The following is a 23788-nucleotide window of genomic DNA, read 5'->3' as shown; positions in this document are numbered from 1 at the left end:
ACGGGCTTCGGTACGGGTTTTCAGAGGTACAACATATTTCTGTGAGTACGTGAAACTGCTGTTGAAGCTACGGAGTTTACAACACTGGGATTGAAGAAGTAGATATGATGGAAGGAAAGAAAAATATCAAGGAGTAAAGGTAATTTTTGTCTCATGTTACAATAAATTAAATCACCCCTAAAGCGAAAGACAGTGGAAAAAAATTTGAAGGAACCAATTCTGCTCAGCTTGGGCAAGTTTGTGTTCTCAGCAAAGCAAAATGTTTTCTATGTGGACTTTTGTCAGGTTATGCAGAATTTCTCTATCTGGCAATCTCTGCTTTAAGAAAGTGGGTTTTTTGCTTTTTTGTTGTGGTCTGGAATAAAAGAGACAACACAAAGAAAGCTTTGGCTATCTTGTGGGTGGAGGCCATACCTCTTGCCCACCCCAAGCCAGTAACTAGACAGTCCCTTCCACCCAGCTCTACTTCTCTCAGGTCAACAACGTTTCAGCTGAAATAGAAACTTCTGTGGGCCAGAGGAGTTGTGCTTATTTTGACGAAGGGCTGTGTGCCAGGTTGCTCTTGTTGGGAATGTTCTGCTCTACCTGCTAGTGGTTTGGATTATGGAAAGATTCTGATTTTTATAGCCAACTCCTGACAGAAATGCAGTCATTCCCATATTTCAGAGGTTTTCTGAGCATGATAAGTCATTACTGAAGAAGATAATAAGCTAAAAAGCTTTTCTCTTTAGGACCCTTACTTGTAGTGCTTTGAAGGAGAATCTTCTGGTGGGTGGATGGGAAGGGTCAGGATTCACCAGTTATTCCTCTAGATGGGAAATGATGAAACTGCCAGAGTGGTTTCTGCAGTTCTGACACTGTAATGTCATAGAGCAGATCTGCTTTTACTTCCTAAATTAGAATTTGCTTGTGGATGCTTCTAACTTGGTTATCTAATCTATGGGCTGGACTAAAAGATATTTCTCTTCATGAGAACTTCTTATTTTTCCCATAGCTGTGAAATAAAAAATGACAGCTTGTTCATTCGAAAATGAATAAAAATGCTGTTAAGTTCTTGACCCTCCTAAGGAGAAGTGACTATGAGAACATCCTTTGTCTTTGTGTTGCCTTTCATGCTTATAATGACTGGTTTTGAAAGTTTTCAGTTATAACAAATCAAAGTCCACTTGCTTAGAGCAAACATGACAAATGATGGGAAATTGCATATATTTTCTCCTGACCTTATTATAACGTAAGCTCTCAAAGACTTCAGTGGGAGAATTAAATCATAAGCCTTCAGACTCTTTTTTTTCATCACAAATGGATAGGTTTGCAGATGCAGTTAAGACTTTGCAGGAGCAGCTAAAATCAGATTTACCCATGCTACAGTGCGTATTGGCATTGGAACTAGACCACCAACATCTTTTTTAACAGGAACGCTAGGAACAAAATAGATTTCAAGCCAAGATTTGACTTTGAAAAGAGGAAAGCGATCATTATTTATTGTAGACTGTAGCTTGGGTTTGAAAACATTTCTTTTATAGTCAGTTTTAGTTAATGCAGGTTGCTGAAGAAAGAAAATATCTCCCTCACAAAGGAACACATGGGAAATAATAAGCTTATTAATCGAATGCATGAAACCTGCTCTCCTTTTCATGAAAGAAGGGCCTATGCTACACTGAATAAAACTTTCCCCTTTGCATGCTGATGTGTTATCCACGTATTGATGTTACTGCTTCATTAGGAAACCTAGCATTTGAATCTCCATTCTGGCAGCAGAACCCCTTTCGTTTACCAAGATTGGTCTGAGGAGTAAAAGAGCCAGCAGACTTGTTTGTAAGAAAGAAACAGAGAATCTCAAAAAGCCTGAAGTTTTCTTAAGCTGAAGCCGTTTTTCGTGAATGTGTTTTATGATGAACCTTTTATTTCTTGCATTAACATTGCATGGTGCAGTGTAACAAAAACTTGAGGACTTTGAATTTCCAGTTTCGCTGAATTTGACCCTGAGTATGAATCAAAATCCATTGTACTTGTGTCATAAAATCCCTTCTATCCTTTCCCATAGTGTAGCTGCTTAACATGTAAGAGTTGGTAAATATTTTTCATTCATTCTGGATGTGTAGCATCCAACGTTCACAGAATTCATTTCTGGAAAATGTGGGGTAGAAACTCTGAAAAATACATTAACATCCCAATTTTTAAAAATGTTACCATCACAGTATTGTCCTATTTCTGATTTCTCTGACATGTCTGCAAATGAGGAGCAACTGTGTAAATGGAGTTACATTGTACTCGTCTTACACCACTGGCAAGAGAAGCACGGTTAAGTTCCAAACAGGAGGGTGTATGTGGGGGAGTTGGGGACAAAGCGAGTGCTGTGTTTAAAAACAAACAAACCGGAAAAAAAATATATTTTGGTCAGTGACCAAACAGACTTTAAATAAAAATTTAAAAAATCCTGAAAGCATTCAAGGGAAGGAGAAAAGAAAAAGTTCTGGATTTTGTTGGGAAATAAATTCTGAACAACGCTTTTGGATTTGGAAAACAAGCTATTTAACTTGATCCAGGCAAAGCCTTTTCCCCCGAAGTCCATGGGCTAAGGCACTCACCTGGGCTGTTAGGATGAATTTGCCATCCCAAGTGAACCAACACCTTCCATTCACTTCCAGGAAAACATTGTAGAGTTGGTAAGAACCCTGGTGTGCTGTGGGTTGGCTCCGGTGTCAGCTCCCCCGGCGGATCTGCAGTGTGTTAACAGCTCGCTCAGTGTTTGAGCTGGAGTCAGACCTTACAGTGAGGTTGTGGACCACAGCCTGGTACTCGGGTAGCTCCTGTCTCCGGTGGGTGCCACAGCGGGTCACGGCTCACGCGAAGACTGTGTAGCCTCTGAGTTCTGGTGGGTGCAGGATGGCTTTGTTCACCCCGATACCCGCATTGCCTGTATTCTTTTTTTCAAACTGTTGTTAAGAACCTGTTTGAGAAGAATGCAGATTTCTTTCCCAAGTCTGTTCAGTTGGCTGCATGCTCAGGCTGAACGCTGTTTCACCCTGTGCTGGGTTTGTGCTGCTGCATGGGTTGTACTAACCAAGGGTGCAGCCAGCATTTCTATTTTGTACTTACATCCCTTACCAGTAATTTTCAATTTGTCACCCTTATAATTGTCCCGTTACTCCTTGCAATCAGTTTTTTCTGAGAAGGTAAAGTATTCCTTGCCCATATTGATTACTACGTTCATCCCTGGACCCAGCTGTAAATCTGTCCTGGGCATGTTCATGAATCACAGGCAGCGCTGATGATTTATAGGTACAGGTACACTTTGTGTCGAGATATGTTTAGCATGATATGGCCAGAAGGCATTTGGATTAGGAACTTGGTGTTGAAAGTACTGCAGTTTCTGTAGAAATATCCAATATTGAGAAGGGAAATATTTTTTTTTAAAAAAAAGAAGCTATATAAATGAATTGTAAATAATGCACAACTGGGATTTTAGTGAAGCTTTCAGTACATTTCTGGGTGTCTTCCATGGAAGGCAGGCTGAGACAAAGGCTTGTTTGTTCTGAGTTTCCAAAAGGACGATGGTGCAGTGTTGCAATGGGAAGTAGATTTTGGTGGGTAGGAGGACTTCAGGAAATAAAAATAATAACAAAGCAGCAGTGTACGGTAAGAAGCATGAAGGAAAAAGCAGTGGTGCACAGCTTTTGAAAGCCGAGGGAATAACATTGCCAGCAGCTTCTGATGTAGTTGTGACCTTCCTTCCTCTCTTGTGTCCGTGGGCAGGGTGCTGTGATGGTGGGTCACCGTTCCCCTCGCACTGGGGGTCACTGCGACTCCCACGCTATCTACTTCTTCAGTCCTCCTTAACCCATCGGGTTGTGTTTAGCAGGCTTGAGCAGGGCACCTAGAGGACCAGGTGGCATTGTTGTTTGGGACATTCGGTGACTTGCTTTTCCTTCTGTACTAGAGTAAAACAGGAGTAATGCCCTGGAAGTCAGCAGACTGGCACTAGCTTAAAAGAAGTACAATTCCTTTCTGTGTCTGTCATCTGGCTCTTGCTTCCTTCCAGTTCCATGTGGGTAGTTTGCCATAGGAAAAGGACTAGCAAACCGGCTAGTATAATAGTTATTGGTTAATAACAAGAGTCCTGGAAATCTTCTGACTTCAGTAAAATTTTTTAAAGTATCATTAATTTCTGCTATCCCACTTTGTCCATAACCACGTGAAATGACTGAGTTTATTATTAAGGAGTCTCTAATACTCTTAGAAACCCAATTCTCCGCTAAGTCAGGAAGATGAATGTGCTTTAAATCTTTAGTAGATCTGGTTTGGATCAGAGGAGGGAGGTTAACAGAGCCGTATCTTCACTGAGAGCTGAAAGTGAAGTAAAACAGTCCCTGTGTGGTTGCAGCGGCTCATGATTTACAGGGCTGAATTCACAGGGCTGCTCCTGCTGCTGAAAACGCACGCTCTCAACCGCTGTTGATTTTTGAATTAAAAAAATGCAGCTCTATACACAGTTTACTTTATTGCTAAAGGGCAGGGAAATATAGGTAAGAGCCGTTAATCCCCAGCAGGCTGCTGGGCAGGCGAACAGACATAGATGACAAAAGTTAACTGGAAACATGAGCAGTTTAACAGAAAACATATTTGTGATAATTGAGAGAGTAACGTCTCCAGAAAGGAAACTCTGCAAAGAGAAACTTCAGAGGAGAAGTGGCCACTGGTAGGTGAGTGTGATTTTTCAAGCTCTCTCTAAGCTCTGAACTAATTTCTTAACAAGAACAAATAACATTAAAAAGAACTAAATAAATAAAAGATTTGCTTTCTCTGAGGGGGGAGGGCTGTAGTTACTGCCACTAGTTTCTCTTACAGCTGGGTTAAGATACGTGGTAATACTTAATTTAGGTTCATTGCATAATGGCACAATTAGTTTTATTTTTGTACATGGAGTTTTCTTCTACCTTTTGCACATGAAGATCTCATATCCTCCCCCCAATAACTGAAAGGACTTCAGTTTTAATTTTTTCCTTACTCCTGCATTTTTTTATATGTCTGAGGTTTTTCTAAGAATCAAACTTGAACAGCAAGTATTTTGCCAAAATCAGAGGGAATCCCTAGTTAGAAAATAGTGCTGTGTTTTTGCTAATGAAAAAGTATTATGAACTTAATAAGGGAGAACACGTTGTGAAACACATTTTGGTTTGAATTGGAGGAGATTTTTTTTTTTCTTTATTGAAACAGCAAGTAAATGTAAATTGCATAGTAGGAGCTTGTTGCTGTTCTGCTGGGTAGGAAAAGAAAACTGGCTTCTTATTTCTGTAAGCGATACTGATGTTGAAAATACTAATATATGTCTCTTTTTAATGTTAATAGTGTAAAATTCCTAATGTTTCATTACAGAAAGAATCTCAGTCAAGCTATAATATCAGGTACTACTGTGTTGGTTTTTTGGGTTCTTTTTGGTTTTTCTCCAGAGCCTGCGGACAGTACAGCCTCCCAACCCACAGGAATGAATGAAAATGTCTCATCCTCAGTTCAAAGCTGCAGCAGTTCTGTTAGTTGCAATAACTCATCAGCCATCCCTCAGCCCAGCTCTGCTATTAAACCTTGGCGCAGCAAGTCCCTTAGTGCCAAGCACACAGCTACGTCTTCCATGTTATCCGTAAAGCAGCCCATACCGGAGCCTCCAAAGCCACCCTTGGAAATCACCAAAACAACTCCCAATGGTCAAAAATCCATGCTTGAAAAATTAAAACTCTTCAATAGCAAAGGAGGCTCCAAAGCAGGAGGGACAACACTTGAGTGTCCAGGGTCTCGGGACAACAGTTGTGAAAAGCTGGAGACACTTCTGAGCTTTGAGGAGAGCGAAGAAATTGATGCCACGAATCAGAATGTGAACAATCCGGGATCGATGTCCAGTAGTCCCAAAATTGCACTCAAGGGAATTGCACAAAGGACTTTTAGTCGGGCACTAACTAATAAGAAAAGTTCTCCAAAGGGTAATGAGAAGGATAAAGAGAAACAGAAAGAGAAAGAAAAGGATAAAAGTAAAGACATTGCAAAGAGAACATCCATCACTGAAAAGCTGGACCTGAAAGAGGAACCAAAAGAAGAACAGACAACACTAACACCAACAGAGATGCCAAAAAAGTCCTCCAAGATCGCAAGCTTTATCCCTAAAGGAGGCAAGCTGAATAGTGCCAAGAAGGAGGCCTCTGCCCCTTCGCACAGTGGAATACCAAAACCAGGAATGAAAAACACCACAGGGAAATCCTCAAGTGCCCCCGTTCCTGCAAAGGAAGGCGAGAGAAGCCGCAGCGGGAAAGCCAGCGCGGGACTCTCTCATCAGAAGTCTCAGCTGGACAGCAGGCATTCCAGCTCCTCGTCCAGCCTGGCCTCTTCAGAAGGAAAAGGTGTAGGAGGCCTCAACAGCAGCAGCAGCAGCCAAGCTGTCAACGGACCCGCCGCGACGACACACACCACAGGGAGCAATACTGTGAGTGTTCAGCTACCTCATCCCCAACAGCAATACAGCCACCCGAACACTGCCACGGTAGCTCCCTTCATGTACAGGTAAGGTGAACTTCTCACTGGACTGTTTTGAACAGGACACTTGGATAGGAATTGGACTCTCTTAGAGGGAGGTGAGGCAGCAAGATGAATAGCATGTCATTTAGAAGTTTCTTGCTTTAAGAGAGCAGACAGTGTATACGTTTTCACAAAAATTCTTGGTGAAGGCCATCAGACTGAGATCTACTAGAAGTTGTGATAGATAGGAGGGTGAATAATTGTTGTATCTGACCCTACTAACAGTTTTAAGATGAGAATGCTAACACCTTCTGGACCAAGTGCTGCTCTTGCCTGGTTTCACACCATGGAATTAGGTGGGGTTTTTTGCCTCATAGCTTTAAAAGTTGTAGCAATGCCAATTTATGACATAGATACAGTTATTCTTTTCAGTGAGGCTAACAGTGGTGGAGCTGCTTCACTGTAAGCCGTAATGTGAAAACTTAAAACATGAAATAAATCCCTTAGTATAGGTAAGGCCAGGCACGAAGTCTGCTCTTCTGTGCATTAACCCTGAATGAGGTAAGCAAAAGAACAGCCATATGGGGTTGCAACTAATCTCCATCTAGTCCAGCATCATCTCTTTGACAGTGACAGTAGAGGATATGTAGGGAAGAGTAACAAGAAGGAAATGAGTAACAAAGCTGCCTAAAGACATGGTCCCCAGCCTCACCATGATGCAAGAAATTCCTCAGTCAGATGGTAGGATTTTTGGTTTTGACAGCCATTTTCATAGGAAGAGAATGCAAGCAGTTGTTCTGTCTTTATCATCCTCTTGCTGCGCATGATTTGAGACCTGTCATATCCTTCCTTCCCTTAAGATGTGTCTTTTCTAGACTAAGGTGTCGTAGACTGTTTAGTTTTTACTTGTAGAGATGCTGTTCATAGCCTCTGGTCATCTTTGTCACCCTTTCCCATCATTTTTTCAGTTCTACTATACACGTTTTGCCTTTGATCTCTTGGCAGATGTAGCATAAGAGATGGTTGGCCACATTTTTTAAATAAAAGTGAATGTAAATGCAATGAACCTGAAAGAGAGGGATGCCAACGGCCAATGTAGGAATGCAAAATGGGAAGAGCAACCCCTGAGTCTCTGATCCCTTGAGTGTTCTCCCTGTGTGAATGGAATAAAATGCCAGGTGTCCTTCTGGGATGCGGTCACATGAAAAGGAACCAGTTGGGAAAAATTAATCTAAAACTTGTGTTAATAGTGTATAGTCTAGTTTTCCCTTGCTCTTGCTTTCATCTACATACATCAGCACTGTTGTTGTGTCTTTGAAGGTGAGATCTACTACTAGTAATTTTTGGAGATTTATTGTGAGTTAAAAATTGCCAGAGCAGTTTGTACTATTTTAATCCATAATTAAGTAGAAAATTGTGATTGAAAACTGATTGCTATATTGTTTATCCCTCATAACTTCCAAAAATGTATTCAGGATGCTTTGGGTTGTTCAGTTTATCATTTCAATGTCCTATCAAAATATAAAGTGAAAAAGCACTCTTACTTGGTGTTCATCTTAGTTTGAACACAGAAATCATCATCTAAAGTGTAAAAGCAGATGCAGTCCTTATGTTCTCTGTAGTCTAAGCATACTGATAAACTCTAGGCTTGACTTTTTACAAAAAACAGTAATGAAACTACCTATTGGCAGATGGAGAAAATGATGAGAAATTGAAAAAATAACCTTTACTTTTCAGCGTTGGAGGAAAAAGGGCCAAACTCAGTAATCTTGATGGCTTTAAAAGGAAAGAGAGAAGTCAAATTGTATTTACTGTCAAGGCAAACATATAGTGTTAAGTTTACTGTTCAGACACTTTTTGAATCTGCAAAATGCAGTTGTTAATGCATCGCAGTAGTAGTCTTGGTTTTTCTTCTGCTATCACTTAAGGTTGCTTTAAGCTTTTCATCTGCCTATAGACTTTTTGTTTGTTTTTTTAAACTAAAAGACATGAGAAGTTGTTCTACATTTCATATAGGGTCAACGGAAAACAAGAACATTGCAATAGTCATTCTCGGCCGTGTCTTGACTTTCAAATAGCACTTACCCTTTGGGCAGGAGAGCTGCCCACTGCTCGTTGATGTGGCCCTATGAGCAAAACCCAGTGCAACTAGTAAAATGAAATGAGTCAAGATATATTACTCAAATGTGACAATAGATTTATACATCACCTTTCATTACCTGACAGCCAGAATATCGGGCAATAAATTGGAGTTTGAAGTTCGTTTTACCCAGTCCTTTATTTTTTAAAATACAAATGAAGGGAAACTATCAGGAGTGTAACATGCAATCATGCACTACCTGCTTTATATTCACGCAATACAGACTTTATTAGAGAGGATTGGATGATGGTTATTGATAATTAAAATTTAGCTGGAAAACAGAGTGTCTTAAGACCCCATCTGAAGACCTGTGAAGCCTATCTTTGACTATGAATTTTTTATCTTTTACAGCTGAGTGCTCATTTCCATTTCTAGGACATAATTCAACATGGGACTAATGAATTATGTAAAATCAGTCTGCTGGTCTATTCTGGAGAGGGGGACAGAGTGGCTGATGGCAGGTGCAGTTGTCTAGTTGTTATACTTGAGATACTTTTGATGGAGAGTGGCTGCACATCTCTCTTCTGTTTTGCCTTCCAGATCGCAGACAGACAATGAAGGGAACGTAACAGCCGAGGCCAGCACAGGAGGGGTCAGCATGGATTCTGCTCTTTATGTCAAAACTGGACAGCCTGCCCTCGAAGACCTCTCAGGTATGTCTTGCAACATGACCCACTGACTGTGGTCTGGGTAAATAAGAATGGGCTAAAGCAAGTTTAAAGTCAGGAGCTCCTTCTTTAAGGGGGGGGGATTTAATTTGGTTTTATTCGTAATGCTTTAGTTCTTACTAGTTATGATATTTCTTTCAGCTCTTCAGCACTGGCAACTAGCTGTCAATAATCTGAATACTAGATGCTCCAGTTCTACACAATGGTGTGCCCCCCAAATTACTTGAAATCATTAGGAATTCTGGGTACTTAATGTTTTTCTAGGAGATGCACAGCACCTTTTAGGATTAAGCTGTAATAAGGATCCTAAGTATACTGAAGCATTTGATTTTTATTTTTTACTTTTTAAAACTTTGCTTCAGAGCTTACAGAGGAGATGAAGTTAATTTCCTTGATGTTTTGGTGCATTTCTAAGTTTGGAGGAATCTCAGTATTCACTCACATGAATCTGATCAATTTGAGAATTGGTCTCTGCAGCAATAGGAGACAGAAATCCAACTGTATTTTACTGTGTCCAGCATATAGAAGCTGAAACTGATTGTAATTAGGATATTAGCAGTCTAAATTAAAAAGTACTTCATATGTTTATCTAGAATTCTTGCTACTGTAGGAAGTATGATGATTAGCAATATTTTTTAAGCTGATGAATATAACAAAGCAATTTTTAGCAATCATATGCTACTAAAGATCTAAAATGTGGTTTTATAGTCACAGTCAAGTCTCCTATTCCAATTTCAGCATGGTCTATGACTTTGCTTACTGCATACTATTGCAGGATATCACATCAGTAGAATATCTCAGGTTTTTCCATCTACTTAGGTTTGGTGTCCTCCAGTTTAATGTGTGTTTTGAAACTGATCATCTTGCTTGGAAAAATCATGTCACTAAAAGTTTCACAACCAGATTCATTTCATACTGCATTACATGTTCTGTCAATGCTGTGTTTATATCTGTGTGCGTGTATGCTGATGGCAAAGGCGAGGGGCAGAGTCACTGGTGAGGAAAAGGGCTCCAGGAATGCATAAATGTGTGTATCTGTGTGTATGACATATATAGGTGGATTAAATATTTAAAAGGCAAATAAATAGCACAGTGTTAAAATCCTTGAGAACATCTTTGGCTTCATATTTAAATATGAGCCAGTTCAAAGTAAGAAATGCAGAGTGTCCAGCTGCTTAAACTTTTTTCAGTATTGCCTCTTAGTCATCATGTTGCCTAGCCTAGATGATATTTTAGCCTGTAAACTGAGAAGTGTTTACAGATCACAAAAGGTCTGTAGTCTTTAATGACAGATGTTATGTAAATGCAAACTATTATTCAAGTAGAATATGTAAGTTTTGGGATCCAGAAATGGAAGACAGCTGACAACCTCAAACAGTGGAGATGCAGAACCCAGCTGTGTGCAGCCAAACCCCACAGACAGCAGCAGTCCATAAAGGGATCTTAGGGGAAAAGAAGCGAACAAAACAAAAGGGTCTCTCAACACAAATAAATTAGAAGAAATAAGGGACAGATTTCTTCTCTCACCATGTAGCAGCTATTGATGCTTTTAATTTAAAAGCACAAATAAAAAAAAAAGAGCATGGATAGGGAAAACTGAGAGTTGAATAGTGATACTGCCTGTTCATGAAGAGCTAAGTGATTTAATAATTAAGTTCTAATGGCACTATCCAATGTCTGTCTTTCAAGTATACTTACAATTTTAGCAACTGAATGTCATTTAAATAAAAATTCGGTATCAATTTAGGTATGAGTCATCAATAGAAATTGGTTTAGCTTGTCTCACATTTATTCTCTTAAGAATTTATCTACCATTTGCCTTAAGAGCTATGAGAGAAATGATCTGTAAAAGAGCACTGTGACCTTTGTTAGGCTAAAGGCCCATAAATATTTTATGTTCCTTACTGCAAAAATTTGTAGATCTATGAGCGTAGAAGATGTTTTCTGTCCCAGAGACCCATTGGCTAAAGGAATTGGTCTTGTAAGGCGGCTACTGCCAGTCCAGCCAGATCATAATTGTTTGACCAATTGGCCAAAGTGAATTGTATCTCGGGGAGATTATTTCCCAGGGAGTAGAGACCCATTAAAAAAAAATGGCAAATATTTTTGCTAACATGAGCCATTGTTGTTTGTCTCAGAAAGGCTAATGACTGTATAAACATTAAAGTCTATCTTCCCCTCCCTAGAGAGTTCCCCTGTAGTTGGGGCTCCAGCACTGTGGTGAGTAGTTTCTAACTGCTGCTTTGAGGGCAGGAGTACCTGCCTTGCTTTTTGTGTGCCACTAACCTGGCATCTTTCAGAAACATGAAGTTTAAAGCAAAGAATTTGGAAAGTTCCAACAACAGTTCATGTATCTGCTCCTTAACACTTTTGATGTGTGTGATATATAGATAGCCAGCTAAACTAGCAATTGTATGGATGACCAGTATCCTGGCAGCTGAAGAAAGCATCGCTTGTGCAGAGAAGGCAGACACAAAATTTGAAAAGTTTTAAATTTGCTGTAGTATTTTCTTTAGTCATGAGTTGTAAACCCTTTAGAATGAAATCATTTCCTTCCACAAAGCCCAGCAGAAGCTTTGTGACGGCTTTTTGGAGGTTTTCTGTTTCAGTACTCAGCTTACAAAGAATATGTTGGCACTACTAGAAATTCACTGCTCTTCAACCTCTTGGAAGGTTTAACCATATAAAGTTCAGTTGAGTTAGCAACCAAAGCATTTCTTCATTGACAGCTGAGCAAGTAAATAAATTATGCTGAGGCACTAATTAAATTATTAATTTTATAAAATAAATTATGCTGAGACACTAGGAGGACTTTTTTTATGTGTATAAACTCTATTTTTAGAGGTAAAGAACAGGATATAAATGTGGTTTAGATCAGAATATGTAGAGAACAGGATTTCTAAATGCCAGGGAAACTAGAAGTCATGCCCCAACTTTGTGTCATGTAGCACACTTAGATAACAATAACTGTGTTGTCATGTTGACAAGCAAAAGTTTTTGCTACGTTACCTAAAACATCACTTGGCATGGTGCACCCAGTCTACAGAAGTTAGTTTATTGGAAGGTTGTTGTTGTAGAATGACAACTATTTAAAAATGAAAAAAGAAGATCTAATGAAAATACAGCATTGGAGAAACTGGCTGTGTCGGGTTGATGTTAATTGTGTCAATATATGAGATGGAAAGGGTGGCATTGATGGACCATATCTCCTAATGAGGTGGAAAGTTAACAGGAATTTAAATTGGGTCATATGGGGAAATTACGATATAGAAACATCTGGTGCAAAGGCAGCCTGTGAATTAAAGTTAACAGTACAGAGCTCGTTCTCAGTCCGGCTGTGGCAGCAACAGGTGCCTGCCGTAAGGGAATAGTATCTCCATCATAATCGGTTTGGAGTGTTAAATAACAGAAAGTCAGAAAAAGATGTGTTTGAGTCAGAATCAGGCAGAGGTAACAGCTCAGTTCTCTGCTGTTTCCTGCCTTATCCTTTCTTACGTTGTTTTTTTTTTTCCCCTGTAGGAGAGGATCCAGAAACTCGGCGGTTACGAACTGTGAAAAACATTGCCGATCTTCGACAGAACTTAGAGGAAACTATGTCCAGTTTACGTGGAACCCAGGTCACTCACAGGTAATGGCATGACTTTGTTTATAAGAAAATGGAAATCTTTATGCTCTTACTTTACATCTCTTAGATCTGGCTGAGTTGCATCCTTTAAAAATTGTTAACACTGACAATGGAAGATACTGATCGTGTACTTCTTGTCTTAAAGCACAGATTCTGAATGATGTTCAGTGTTTATTGAGATATATGATGAGTAATTGGGTTGTATATAGAATCTAAGGTGGAGAATAACGAGCGCTTGTTAAATGTGTTAGGTGATGTTTGAATATAGGTTACAGTTTAAAATGTTTCTTCATCTCAAACAACTTCAGTGCTTTACACCCCTCTCCCCTATGTGTAATATTTTGTTTAAATAAGCAGGTGAACTGCGCTTGACCCACTTCTTCAAGTGCATAACATGAATTCCTGACCAATCTTTGGACAAACAAATTTTTCTAATATTATTAGTCATCCATGTATAACTGTTTTTTCTTTGTAAAGCAGCATTTGGAAATCTTCAGCAATATTTAAAATATGCTCTAAATAAACAAAGACTATTATTACATTTAAACATTCTGTGACTCAGATCTTCTCAGTGTTGAATAGGAAGCTTGGGAGAGTAAGCTGTTTGGCCCCTAATGAGGTTGGGGTCCTACTTAGTGCCTTATGGACTCCAGCCCTAAATGATTTCATGGGGGCAACACTTTGTCCTTTGGCTTTGTATCTAAAACTGAGGCAGAGCTTGCAAAGATAAACTCCCAATGCTATTTTTCTTTTGAAATTTCAGTTAATGTGACAGTTCATTATGATTTAATTACTATAACCAGAGGATGCGTAGGTTTTTGCAGCATATATGTAGGATTATATTGCAAATAGTACAATGCTGCTTATTTTAACAAATACCCACAGTTTAAAAAAAAAAAAAAAAAGTAACGGTATTTAGTTGAGCAAGAAAGGAAGAGAGTTCATGTGCGTAAAAGTTGCGGCTATGGATTAGCTGCAAATAAATTAGCTGCAACTAAGCTGTGAGTGTTCAGGGTGTAGTCTTGCAATCTATACACATCACCTGAAATCTCATGGTGTAGCATTCCCATTTTTAAGGTTCCATATAGCAGTCTACATTTAATCAAATGCATTTATCTTTTGGATAATTGGAGACTACTTTTGATGCCAATATCACTACCAGGTTGAGTGGTCACAGCATTCTCAGACCATACTCATACCATACTAGCATTACTGTTGGAAGGGATGCAATATAATCACAGAGTCAGATTCAGAGAATGGAAGATTTCACATTGCTGACGTTTGTCCAAAACTGTATTTACAGGCTGTGACTTAAAATGCTTTTGTCACCAGAGCTCTGCATAAATATTATCAATATTTTGAAAAATATATTCAATTTGTGAATATATAAAATCCATTTTGAAAAATAAACTTGTTTTGCCGTCCTTACTGTTTTTTCATTTAATCCTTTCCTCAGTGTAGAAATAGCTACCGTGTTAGTGCTGGACACGTCTCCAGAGTATTAGGACGTTCATGAATGCAGCCAGATAAAAGAAAATGTATCAGAAAAGTAGTACTTGAGTTGGTTTTCCTTTAGTCAGCGTAATATCCCACTCCCTTGCCTAGAGTGGAAAACCCACGATTATAATAGTTATATATGATTGAAGATGAAAAGGTTATTCCTTGATACTGTGGATAATCATTAAAAAGTTACAGCTTAAGTCTTCTCACATGTATCTTGAACACTTGCTGACCTGGGTGCAAGAGTATAATTATTTAAGAACAGTGTTGGAGGAAACAACACCTCGATGACTGTGTTCAGTTTTGGGCCCCTCACCCCAAAAAGGCCATTGAATGACTCGAGCGTGTCCAGAGAAGGGCAACGGAGCTGGGGCAGGGTCTGGAGCACAGGTCTGCTGGGGAGCGGCTGGGGGAACTGGGGGGGTTTAGTCTGGAGAAGAGGAGGCTGAGGGGAGACCTCCTGGCCCTCTACAGCTCCCTGACAGGAGGGGGCAGAGAGGGGGGATGAGTCTCTTGAACCAAGGAACAAGCGCCAGGACAAGAGGGAATGGCCTCAAGCTGCCCAGGGCAGGGTCAGGCTGGCTCTGAGGAAGGATTTCTGTGCAGAAGGGGCTGTTGGGCGTTGGAATGGGCTGCCCAGGGCAGGGGGGGAGTCCCCATCCCTGGAGGGGTTGAAGAGTCGGGTTGACCCAGCGCTGAGGGATCTGGTGGAGTTGGGAACGGTCAGTGTGAGGGTCATGGTTGGACTGGAGGATCTGCAAGGGCTTTTCCAACCCAGATGATTCTGTGAATGGACCTATCTCTCTCAAGGCGTTGTAGCAGGTAAATTCTGTTAATGCTTTAAATTGGTGAGTGTTTGACGTGTAGGATCTTTCATTCACCTGAAATCTCATGGCACTCCATATACGTTTAAACAAATGCATTTCTGGTTTTTTAAGCACATTGGAAACTACATTTGACACCAACGTCACTACTGAGATAAGTGGCCGCAGCATCCTCAGCTTGACGGGACGACCGACCCCCTTATCATGGAGACTGGGGCAGTCCAGCCCTCGCCTGCAGGCAGGCGATGCTCCGTCGATGGGAAACGGGTATCCTCCGCGAGGCAACGCCAGCCGCTTCATCAACACGGAGTCGGGACGTTACATGTATTCGGCACCTTTGCGGAGGCAGCTAGCGTCTCGTGGGAGCAGCGTCTGCCACGTGGACATCTCGGACAAGGGAAGTGATGAAATCGATCTGGAAGGCATCACCATGGATGCCACCGGCTATATGAGTGATGGGGATGTGCTGGGCAAGAATATCAGAGCTGATGACATCACGAGTGGGTAAGTGCTTTTATTTTTCTTCCTAAATACTGTACTTCATGTGATTTTTTCAATTGTGTTTAATGTCATTGTATTCCTGTGGTTATTGGGAGAAAATAAGACAAAAAATCCGCAAAGATACTCTGCTAGTTTTCATAAGCGTTTAGAGGGACAGGTCATTATCACAGTTAATTTAGTCAGTGAGATTTAAGCACATGATTTAAGTTTTAAGTGCATGTTAAGAAAATATTCTTCTATATTAATATACTGTTGCACATGATGCAATGTTTTCCCCAGTCAGGGTTCATTGTGGTCGGCAAATACCTGCTGCAATGTTCATTTATGCCCAGAAGATGGAGCGAGTGAGGCGTTTGCTGTACTTTCTGAACCCTTCTGTCTGAACGTTTTGGAGGGAAATAAGTTTACATCTCTGTACGGTAAAATAGTTGTACGCACAAAATAAAGTCTAAAGAGCAAGTTAGTGTGAAGAAATATAAATTGATAGGCAATTTAGTATTCAATTCATTATGTCCATTTTCAGTTCCTTCTAGAAAGTATAGTCATTTTCTCTTAGCTCAAGTACATCAGCATTACCCTGATGTTAAAACTGATCTTTGAGATGTAAATGGTATATTTATTTTGGTGGCAGATTTTTCCCTGTCTGGCCATCTTACATCCTTTGCTTTTCTGTAATTTTTTTGTAAGTGACATTTCTTGTAGCTCTGGCTTATTTGGAAGATTTAGTGTCTTACTGAAATAGCTGGAATCCAGCTGCTGCTTTGTCACTAACTTAGCCAGTTAAGTTACACAATCTGGAAACCTCCGTTAATTCTGTCCTTTGTGAATATTTGTGTGTTTTCACACTGTCCTCTTTAAGAAGTCAGACACTGTGTTTTTAATTCTTCATTAAGGAAGTATATAGTAAAGAAGCCGATGCTAAAAGCAGCATAAAATTCCGTTTCAGATAAAGCACCCCGGTAGCAGTTGCTGCATTAATAATACATCGTGTCACTAAAGCACCTTGTGTTTTCCTCAAATAAATCAACATACACCTGAGTTTGGCAGTTTTCATTATAATAACAGTTACTGCTTTTCCTCTGGACTATGACTTTTATTTAAACTGGTGGCTGTAGTTTTGGCCTAGAAGTGAGGAAAGTAAGTTCTGAGTAGCGCTATGGTTTCTGTAAAACACCTGGAGTATGAGCTGAGAAGTGTCCCTGGCAGAGTTGTGTCAGTTCAGGCTTCTGCTGCTCATATCCTAGAGGAGCCCCAGTCTTTGCAGATCTTTACATAGTGTATAAAGTACAGATTCCAGGTTGAGGAAAAGGAAAGAATAAGAAAGCCTTTGAGTTTTTAAATGATATTTCCAGAGAAATCCGTGCCTTCGCTCATCTCTGTGTATCATTTCCTTTTCTGTGTCTTATCTGGCCATCCTGTAGGATAAAAAATGGAAGTCTCTGTAGTCTGAAAAGGTAAGAGTGGTCTTTGGATTCTAGGTCTAAGGGATGAATAATGTAATAAAATGTGTGTTTGCCAGTTGGTACCTCTGTCACCAAAGCAGCGAGTTATATACCAAGAATAATACCCAGAATGGTGAACGTATCATTTAGCAGAAGAGTCATGTACTGCACAGCACCTCACTCCTAGCCTCGAGTGTTAGAACATATTTAATCGAGTACCTGACACTTATTTCCCCCTTGTTTTTAAAGGAGGGAGATAACTTTCAGTTTTTACTCACATAACCAGCCACAGATTGATAAATGAGATGGCAATTTAAAGTTCTTAGGACAAGAAGAGTTATGTCTTTTTCTTTTCCTTATTTTTTGCCTTTAGCTACAAAAACCTGTTCTGCTAAATAATGTGAGTTGGTTCGTTGATTTCTGTAACGTTATTGTAGTCATTAACTAAATTCCAAGGGCTGAACCGGTGTCGTAGGTCAATCCCTCATCAGAAAGATCCAGCTCCATTTCCAGATTGTGGTCAGGGTTTGGAGGTTGGGGGATTTGGAGGTCCTCTTGTTGCTGCACTGGTGGGCATTTGGAGGGAGCATTTGGGGAAGCAGCCCCACAGTGTTGGGGTTGCATAGGCTGTGGGGAGTAATCGTGTGTTCAGATTCCCCGAGAAGGGAGTACTGCAGTACTGAATTGCAATAACAGCATTGGATATAATCCCAGGACCAATGGAGAGAGATTAAAAATGAGGGTGTTACCTTTGGTGAATCTCACTGACACCTAATAATGCTGGATTACCATCTCCAGTGTGAACAGATGTTTTGGTAGCCTGTTTCATAAATTATGTTCCCCTATGTCGGTTTATTCCCAGTAATAAAAAAATAGGATAGCATTGTGTTTTTGTGGCAGAGGAATAACACACCGCTTAGAAATCGGAGAGGTTGCTTGTAAAGAAAGCATCCGTGTGACTTGCTGCAGAACAAATCTCTGAGATCAGTTAGGGCAAACAAGCCCAATATTTCCAGAAGCTGAGTTACAGTATGTGGAAAGCAGTACAAGAGGGCATTTATAGCATGAATAGCTCTTTATTAGCTGGTATGTGTTTCACTTTGTCATTTTTCAGAATTGCTACAATCCTGCAGTCTGAAAACCTTGGATCTGTGTTTTCATTGGCAAACTGATAGGGAAGGGAGCCAAAATATTTGTTACAGCCAAAATAAATCCAATAGCCAAGACAAACTATTCTAGCCCTGTGATCCTGATGCTTTCTCTGAAATGTACTGGGTCATGGGAAGTTTCGTTTGGCCTCCTTTAATAAATCTGCTCAAGCAGAGCTCTGGCAGACACCAGGATTGCTTTCATAGGGTTAGAAAGAGTATCTTTTCCAAATGGGCAGAGAATATCTCTTAAACTAAGGAAGTCTCCAGGGAATGGATCAAAGGTAAGAAGTTGTCTTATTGTGGGAGCTAAAACATGAACCGCACGACAAAGTAACAGGACTAGGATTTGTGTGAGGTGGGGAGCAAGCACCCAACCCACCTCTTTCAGCAGCTGGCTGAGCTCCATCAGAAAGTGGCATCTCTAATGAGATTGTAGAGTTAATTTCCTTTTTATCTGTCCTTGGAATGGAGCAACAGAGCTGTTAAAAAATCTTTTAATTTAATTAATCCTTTGCCCCTGTTTTCATTACCTTGGTGTGCAGCTTTCTATGCAGAATTAACAGGGTGGATATACTGATTAGTGCTGGTCACAGATTTTCTCAGGAAATGGCTTTGGGTCCGCAAACGCAGCTTGTCAAAACAATTTTTTGCAGAAGCGTGGCTGTTCCAGCTATGTTCCAACAAAATGTAGATTTGATGATTTGACAGCTCAGCCACCCTAGAGCCTGATCTTCAAGGCAGGGCAGATAGTAGCAGCCCCGTGCATGGACCATGAGTCTGCTGCACGCCGGGCTGGGCTCTGGGGCATGCCCAGCTCACTCTTGGGGTGCATCTCATTAAGAAACGTTACCTAGTGGCTCTCTCGTACCTCCCTTAGCCAGCCTAGCAGCGAACTGCTCCCTCAGCTCTTAGACAAGGACAGAAGTGCTCAGCCTGCATACAGTATTCAGAGGGCCAATGCTAAAATTCTCCTTTCAGTAACCTCCCGCAGGTACAGCAGCTGCTGGTGGGGGAGGAAGAAGCTTTCTACCCTTTTATTAACCTCCCCATTTATTTGATGCTTTGGGGCCGATACATTACCATGCCATATCTCTTTTTCTGTAAACTCTTAATGTGTTTTCTGTGTGCGATGCTCATGGGATTATGATTCCTTCTTGTTTATTCAAGCCTTTGTGCTCTCCAGGGATCTTTCTACAAGCGCTACAAGCAGGTGAATTGGGAACATGGATGAAAGGATGCTAAAAGGGAGAGAAGGCCACTCTGGGCTGGGGAACCAGGCTTCACCCCCTGCTTCTGCTCAGGTCACTCAAACCCAGACAAAATAGTGGTGTCCTAAGGTAGATATCATCCTTGTGGTGCAGAGGCCTGTCTGCCCTTGAGTAACAAGAACCAAAACTGCAATTGAAATAGAGTTCTCTTGTAGGCTGAAATTTAGGAGTTCTATTAGGAGGCAAAGAAGAGTTTGGTACGAAGAGCTGAAATTGAGGACTGATTTAATTGCGTGTTGACATGTGATTGATATCTGTAAGATTCTTGCAGCTCAGTTGCTTGTTTTTGTTCTGTTTATCAGACAGGCGGTGACACATCTTTTTCAGTTGTCAGGCTCATATGTGGCGCAACAGACCTTCCCTTGGGCTAAGGATTTAGAGAAAGAAAAGGACTATGCAGTTTGTCGCTAATGAGAATTTGTTCTTGGTAACAGTAGTTAAAAGAAACCGTTTCAATCTAAGCTGTGTGCAACAGGGTTGGTTGCTCCTCCAGGTAACGTGTGGCTGGCTAGAAATCAAGAGTGTCTGTAGTAATCATGGTCTGAATGAGAGCCTGTTCACCCCGTACACTGATTCAATGCTAGATATAGTCTTTTTCAGCCTATTTTTTGCCACAGTCATTGCCACTGTATTTTTTCTGTATGCTTTGAGTTACAGTGGGTTAGTCGTTTTACTGGACGTTGCTCTTTAAATGGTATGATTTTAGTGATAATATTTCATCTGAAGATAGTCGATGGGTAAAACTGCATTCCTTATATGGCTATAACACTTCAACATGACTGAGAATCATTAGCAGGTTTATTTTATTTTTCTTCTCTGTTTGAGCGGAGTGTTTATTTAAACTGCCTTCTGTCTGCTGGGACTGGCTTCTTACATTTTCATCTTTTCAACACTGTAGAATTGTAGCTATATATGGTAAATAGATAATTAATGCAAATAATGAAGGGGTCAGGCAAGTGAACTCAAAATTTTTACTTTTACGAAAATGTATTAGGAAACCTTGACTTCTGACTTCTTAGTAAGCTGTATTGAAGCTGGTTCAGAACTAGCTTTTGGACTTTGTCATAGATGTCCTGGTGTTGGGAGAATGAAAAGAAAAAATTATGGCAGTGTTTAAATCAAAATAATATTCTTATTCCAAGAACTGCACTTACAGTTCTTTACCAGAGACACGACTAGAATATTACATAAGGATTTTCAATATTATTAATGTTGTATATGATATTAAATATTCTTAAATACTGCACTCAGTTCAGGGATGATTCTGGTGTCAGCTTCATCCATAAAACAGTGTTTGGTCGTTTACGACAAATGGTATCTCCGATAAATCGCTCTCATAGAACTTTTCCTGCAGAGTAGCATTCAGTGTAGGAAGACATTGTAGGCTTATAAGTCATAATGTTAGATAAGCTGGAATCAAGCTTTTTATTCAATATACTGCTAAAAAGGGCCATAGGTCAGTAAAGAGAACTCTCGACTTGGGGTGTGTTGTATTTTTTGCTTACTTAGTACATACTGTCCTATTGTCAAGGACTACCAAAATTCCATTTAATAGCCATTATCCCACGCTGGGCTTGCTTCTGTAATAAACACCTCAGCAGTGTTTGAACTGCTGCTTCAGTGCCAACAGGTTTTTGTAATTTGAGCAAAAGGACAGCTTCTGAAGGATGAAACCCAGTCTCACTCTGGGGCTAGCCAGTAGAGGGGGATGCAGTCATACACAGTTGGTCGATGTGGATGGTCTGTAGGCACGGAGGAGGCTGAGGGAGTCGATAGTCCCTGTGGGGTGACTCTTCCTTCGCTGCTGACCCTGCTGAGCACCTGTGGAGGAGCAGCACCGCTCCCTTGTTGCTTCTCTTTGGTTGCATGTCATTCCCCTCCCTAAGAAAATTAAAGACGATGCAGAATGGATCACTATTTCTATAGCTTATTTCAGTGATTTTCATTGAAACAGATTCTGAGAAAGGATTTAGGCATTTAAATCAAAATTGGCATATGCAAAACCCTATTGAACAGCTGCCCAACTCTGGGGGATCTTCAGCTTGCTCCAGGCCGGCAGCCAGTGCTTGGTGGGTGGGATCATTGTCTTAAGTAATGTGTTTTCACCCCTGTTTCACCGGGGTGCACACCTGAAGGAATGAACGTCCTGGGTGTTTTCCAGTCTTGTCTACCTCATTTTGTCAGTTACTGTCTTTGGTCGCCTGTCCCAGGATGGGTCATTCGTTCTATGTTAGTGAATGGCTGGGCAGATTTCTGAAGCTGTCTGGGAATTGGAACCCCAGGGCTTAGCCCTTCCTCCTGCTGAATGCTGCAGTGGCTGTGCTGTGATTTACTCCCCTTTGTACCAGTGAACCTTCCAGTGTAGTGACCCATTTGGGTTTCACTGGCCCCGCCCCAGTCAGGTGTATCACTGCTGCCCTTTTCCATCCTCTGGAGAGCATTTGGTGTGGTGGTAATGTTAGGGTAGTCCACTTGTCAGATGATGACTTCTGTGAGATGAGTAATGTGGATTTCAATCTCATCACACAGAGAAGGGAGTAGGGTTTTTTTAATTACCTTTTCGTGCTGCTCACCTTCAATCTGGGTATGCTGGGTTGGATTTGGGCTAGAGAGGCTTTGTGGTAGACTCCAGATTTAGCATCTGCTGTGGCCCAGTTTCTGCATACAGGCCACTCTTGCAGCTCTACACCAAGGCCTCTAAATCACACGATTTAGGATTAATTTGGTCTCACGGAATTGAACTAAACCTGCTCAGAATTAAAGATACAGTTTGGGAAATATGTGGGAAACAGCAATAAATATAGTTAAGCAAGACTATATTTTTAAACATAATTAAGCTTTTGCAGGTCATTTGGTTACAAGGGGAAAAATTCTTCTAATCCTAATGCTCTAATGAAGCCCTTGTGTCTCCTAGAAAAGTCACTGAAGAGTCACTGTCCAAATTCCTCCATGAAATCTGGGGAGGACCTGTCCTAGTCTCTTCCCATGAGTTTTTTCAGGTCTTGCTATCTTCTTGTACATATGTTAATCATCTGGCTTCTTTGAAGCCTGTTTTGGGGGCTGTTACCAGTTAATATTGCCATTTGAGGTCTCATTGTCCTAGCCAGGGTTCTCCTTCAAGATACAGTGTTCCGTTCATTTCTGAAGGGCTGTTCAACTCCAAGATAGATGAAGAGGAGTAAGTAAATCTTTAACCGATCCTTTTGTCTCATTAACAGCCTAAAGAAAGAGAGAGAAATTGAGGCAATCAAGGAGAATGTAAAATAGTATTTATATTTAATATAAAAATTTCAAAATAATCTTATTCTACTAACTCTAGCTTTTGAAAGTCCGGTTATCTTAAATGGATGCTTTTCACTGCCTAATCCATGTCATCCTCATGGATGGGCTGGCAAGATTTCTAAAAGAGTTTTTAAAATTATGCTGAAGCGAGCCTCTTCCTTGAGAGGAAGGTGTTTTTAAGTTTAAGGTGCACTTGGCGGACAGGTTGAGCAAGTGTTGGAAAGAGGATTATATAACAGACGAGTCTCCTCTGAAACAGGAATGGATACAGTGATGTAAGAGATGCCTTTTTTCAGTCTAATATTCTTCTCTTATATACTGACAATTTCTCTTAAACTACATCTGTTTAAGACTGCTAATTCCACAGGAAACTGGTTTCTTCGGAAGCGTGGTAAGAAGCCATTGTCCTGGAGGGAACAGATGTGGGGGCATGTATGAGATCTAACCTGGAGTGACAGCAGCCACCCAAATCCCTTCCAGGCTACACAGTCCTTGGAAATCCTTCCCTTAGCAAATGCAAGTTTTATAGCAACAAGCCTGCAGACTTCTTGAAAGGGAGACCCAGCTGAGAAGATAAGTAGAAATAAATTTAGCCCTGGGCAGCAATGCCATAAAAGTGTTACCTGATGACTGCCAAATGACTTGTATGCCAGGCAGTCTTAATACATCTCCAAACAGAAAAGTATTGATTTCACAGATGCCACTTCTTTCTGTAGGTTTCTTCTTTTTTTTTTTTTCCCAGAAGATCGGAGGATTAAGTAGTTAATGGGGATGAACTTGTGTTGTGTCTGGACTGGTTTGGACAGTGAGAATAAGCAGCTACCATTCATGTGATTAGTGATTTACAGGTGAGAGGTTTCTCCAAGTAAACTATGAAATTTAT

At 40.6% G+C, this 23788-nt stretch overlaps 1 protein-coding gene across 4 annotated transcripts in view; it reads left to right on the top strand.

Annotated features, from left to right (window-relative positions):
- The window catches only part of NAV2 (neuron navigator 2), a 420599-nt gene that overhangs the window by 301739 nt on the left and 95072 nt on the right, over positions 1-23788 (top strand). For all 4 annotated transcript variants that reach the window (XM_074918582.1, XM_074918578.1, XM_074918581.1 and 1 more), the window contains 4 exons: positions 5451-6549; positions 9185-9297; positions 12832-12940; positions 15376-15765. In XM_074918582.1, coding sequence (XP_074774683.1) covers positions 5451-6549; positions 9185-9297; positions 12832-12940; positions 15376-15765 — 1711 coding nt within the window. The remainder of the gene's footprint in view (positions 1-5450; positions 6550-9184; positions 9298-12831; positions 12941-15375; positions 15766-23788) is intronic.

Source organism: Athene noctua, chromosome 14 (assembly GCF_965140245.1).
Source record: "Athene noctua chromosome 14, bAthNoc1.hap1.1, whole genome shotgun sequence".
In the NCBI taxonomy this organism is placed as follows: domain Eukaryota; kingdom Metazoa; phylum Chordata; class Aves; order Strigiformes; family Strigidae; genus Athene; species Athene noctua.
This window is presented reverse-complemented; position numbering and strand designations above follow the sequence as displayed.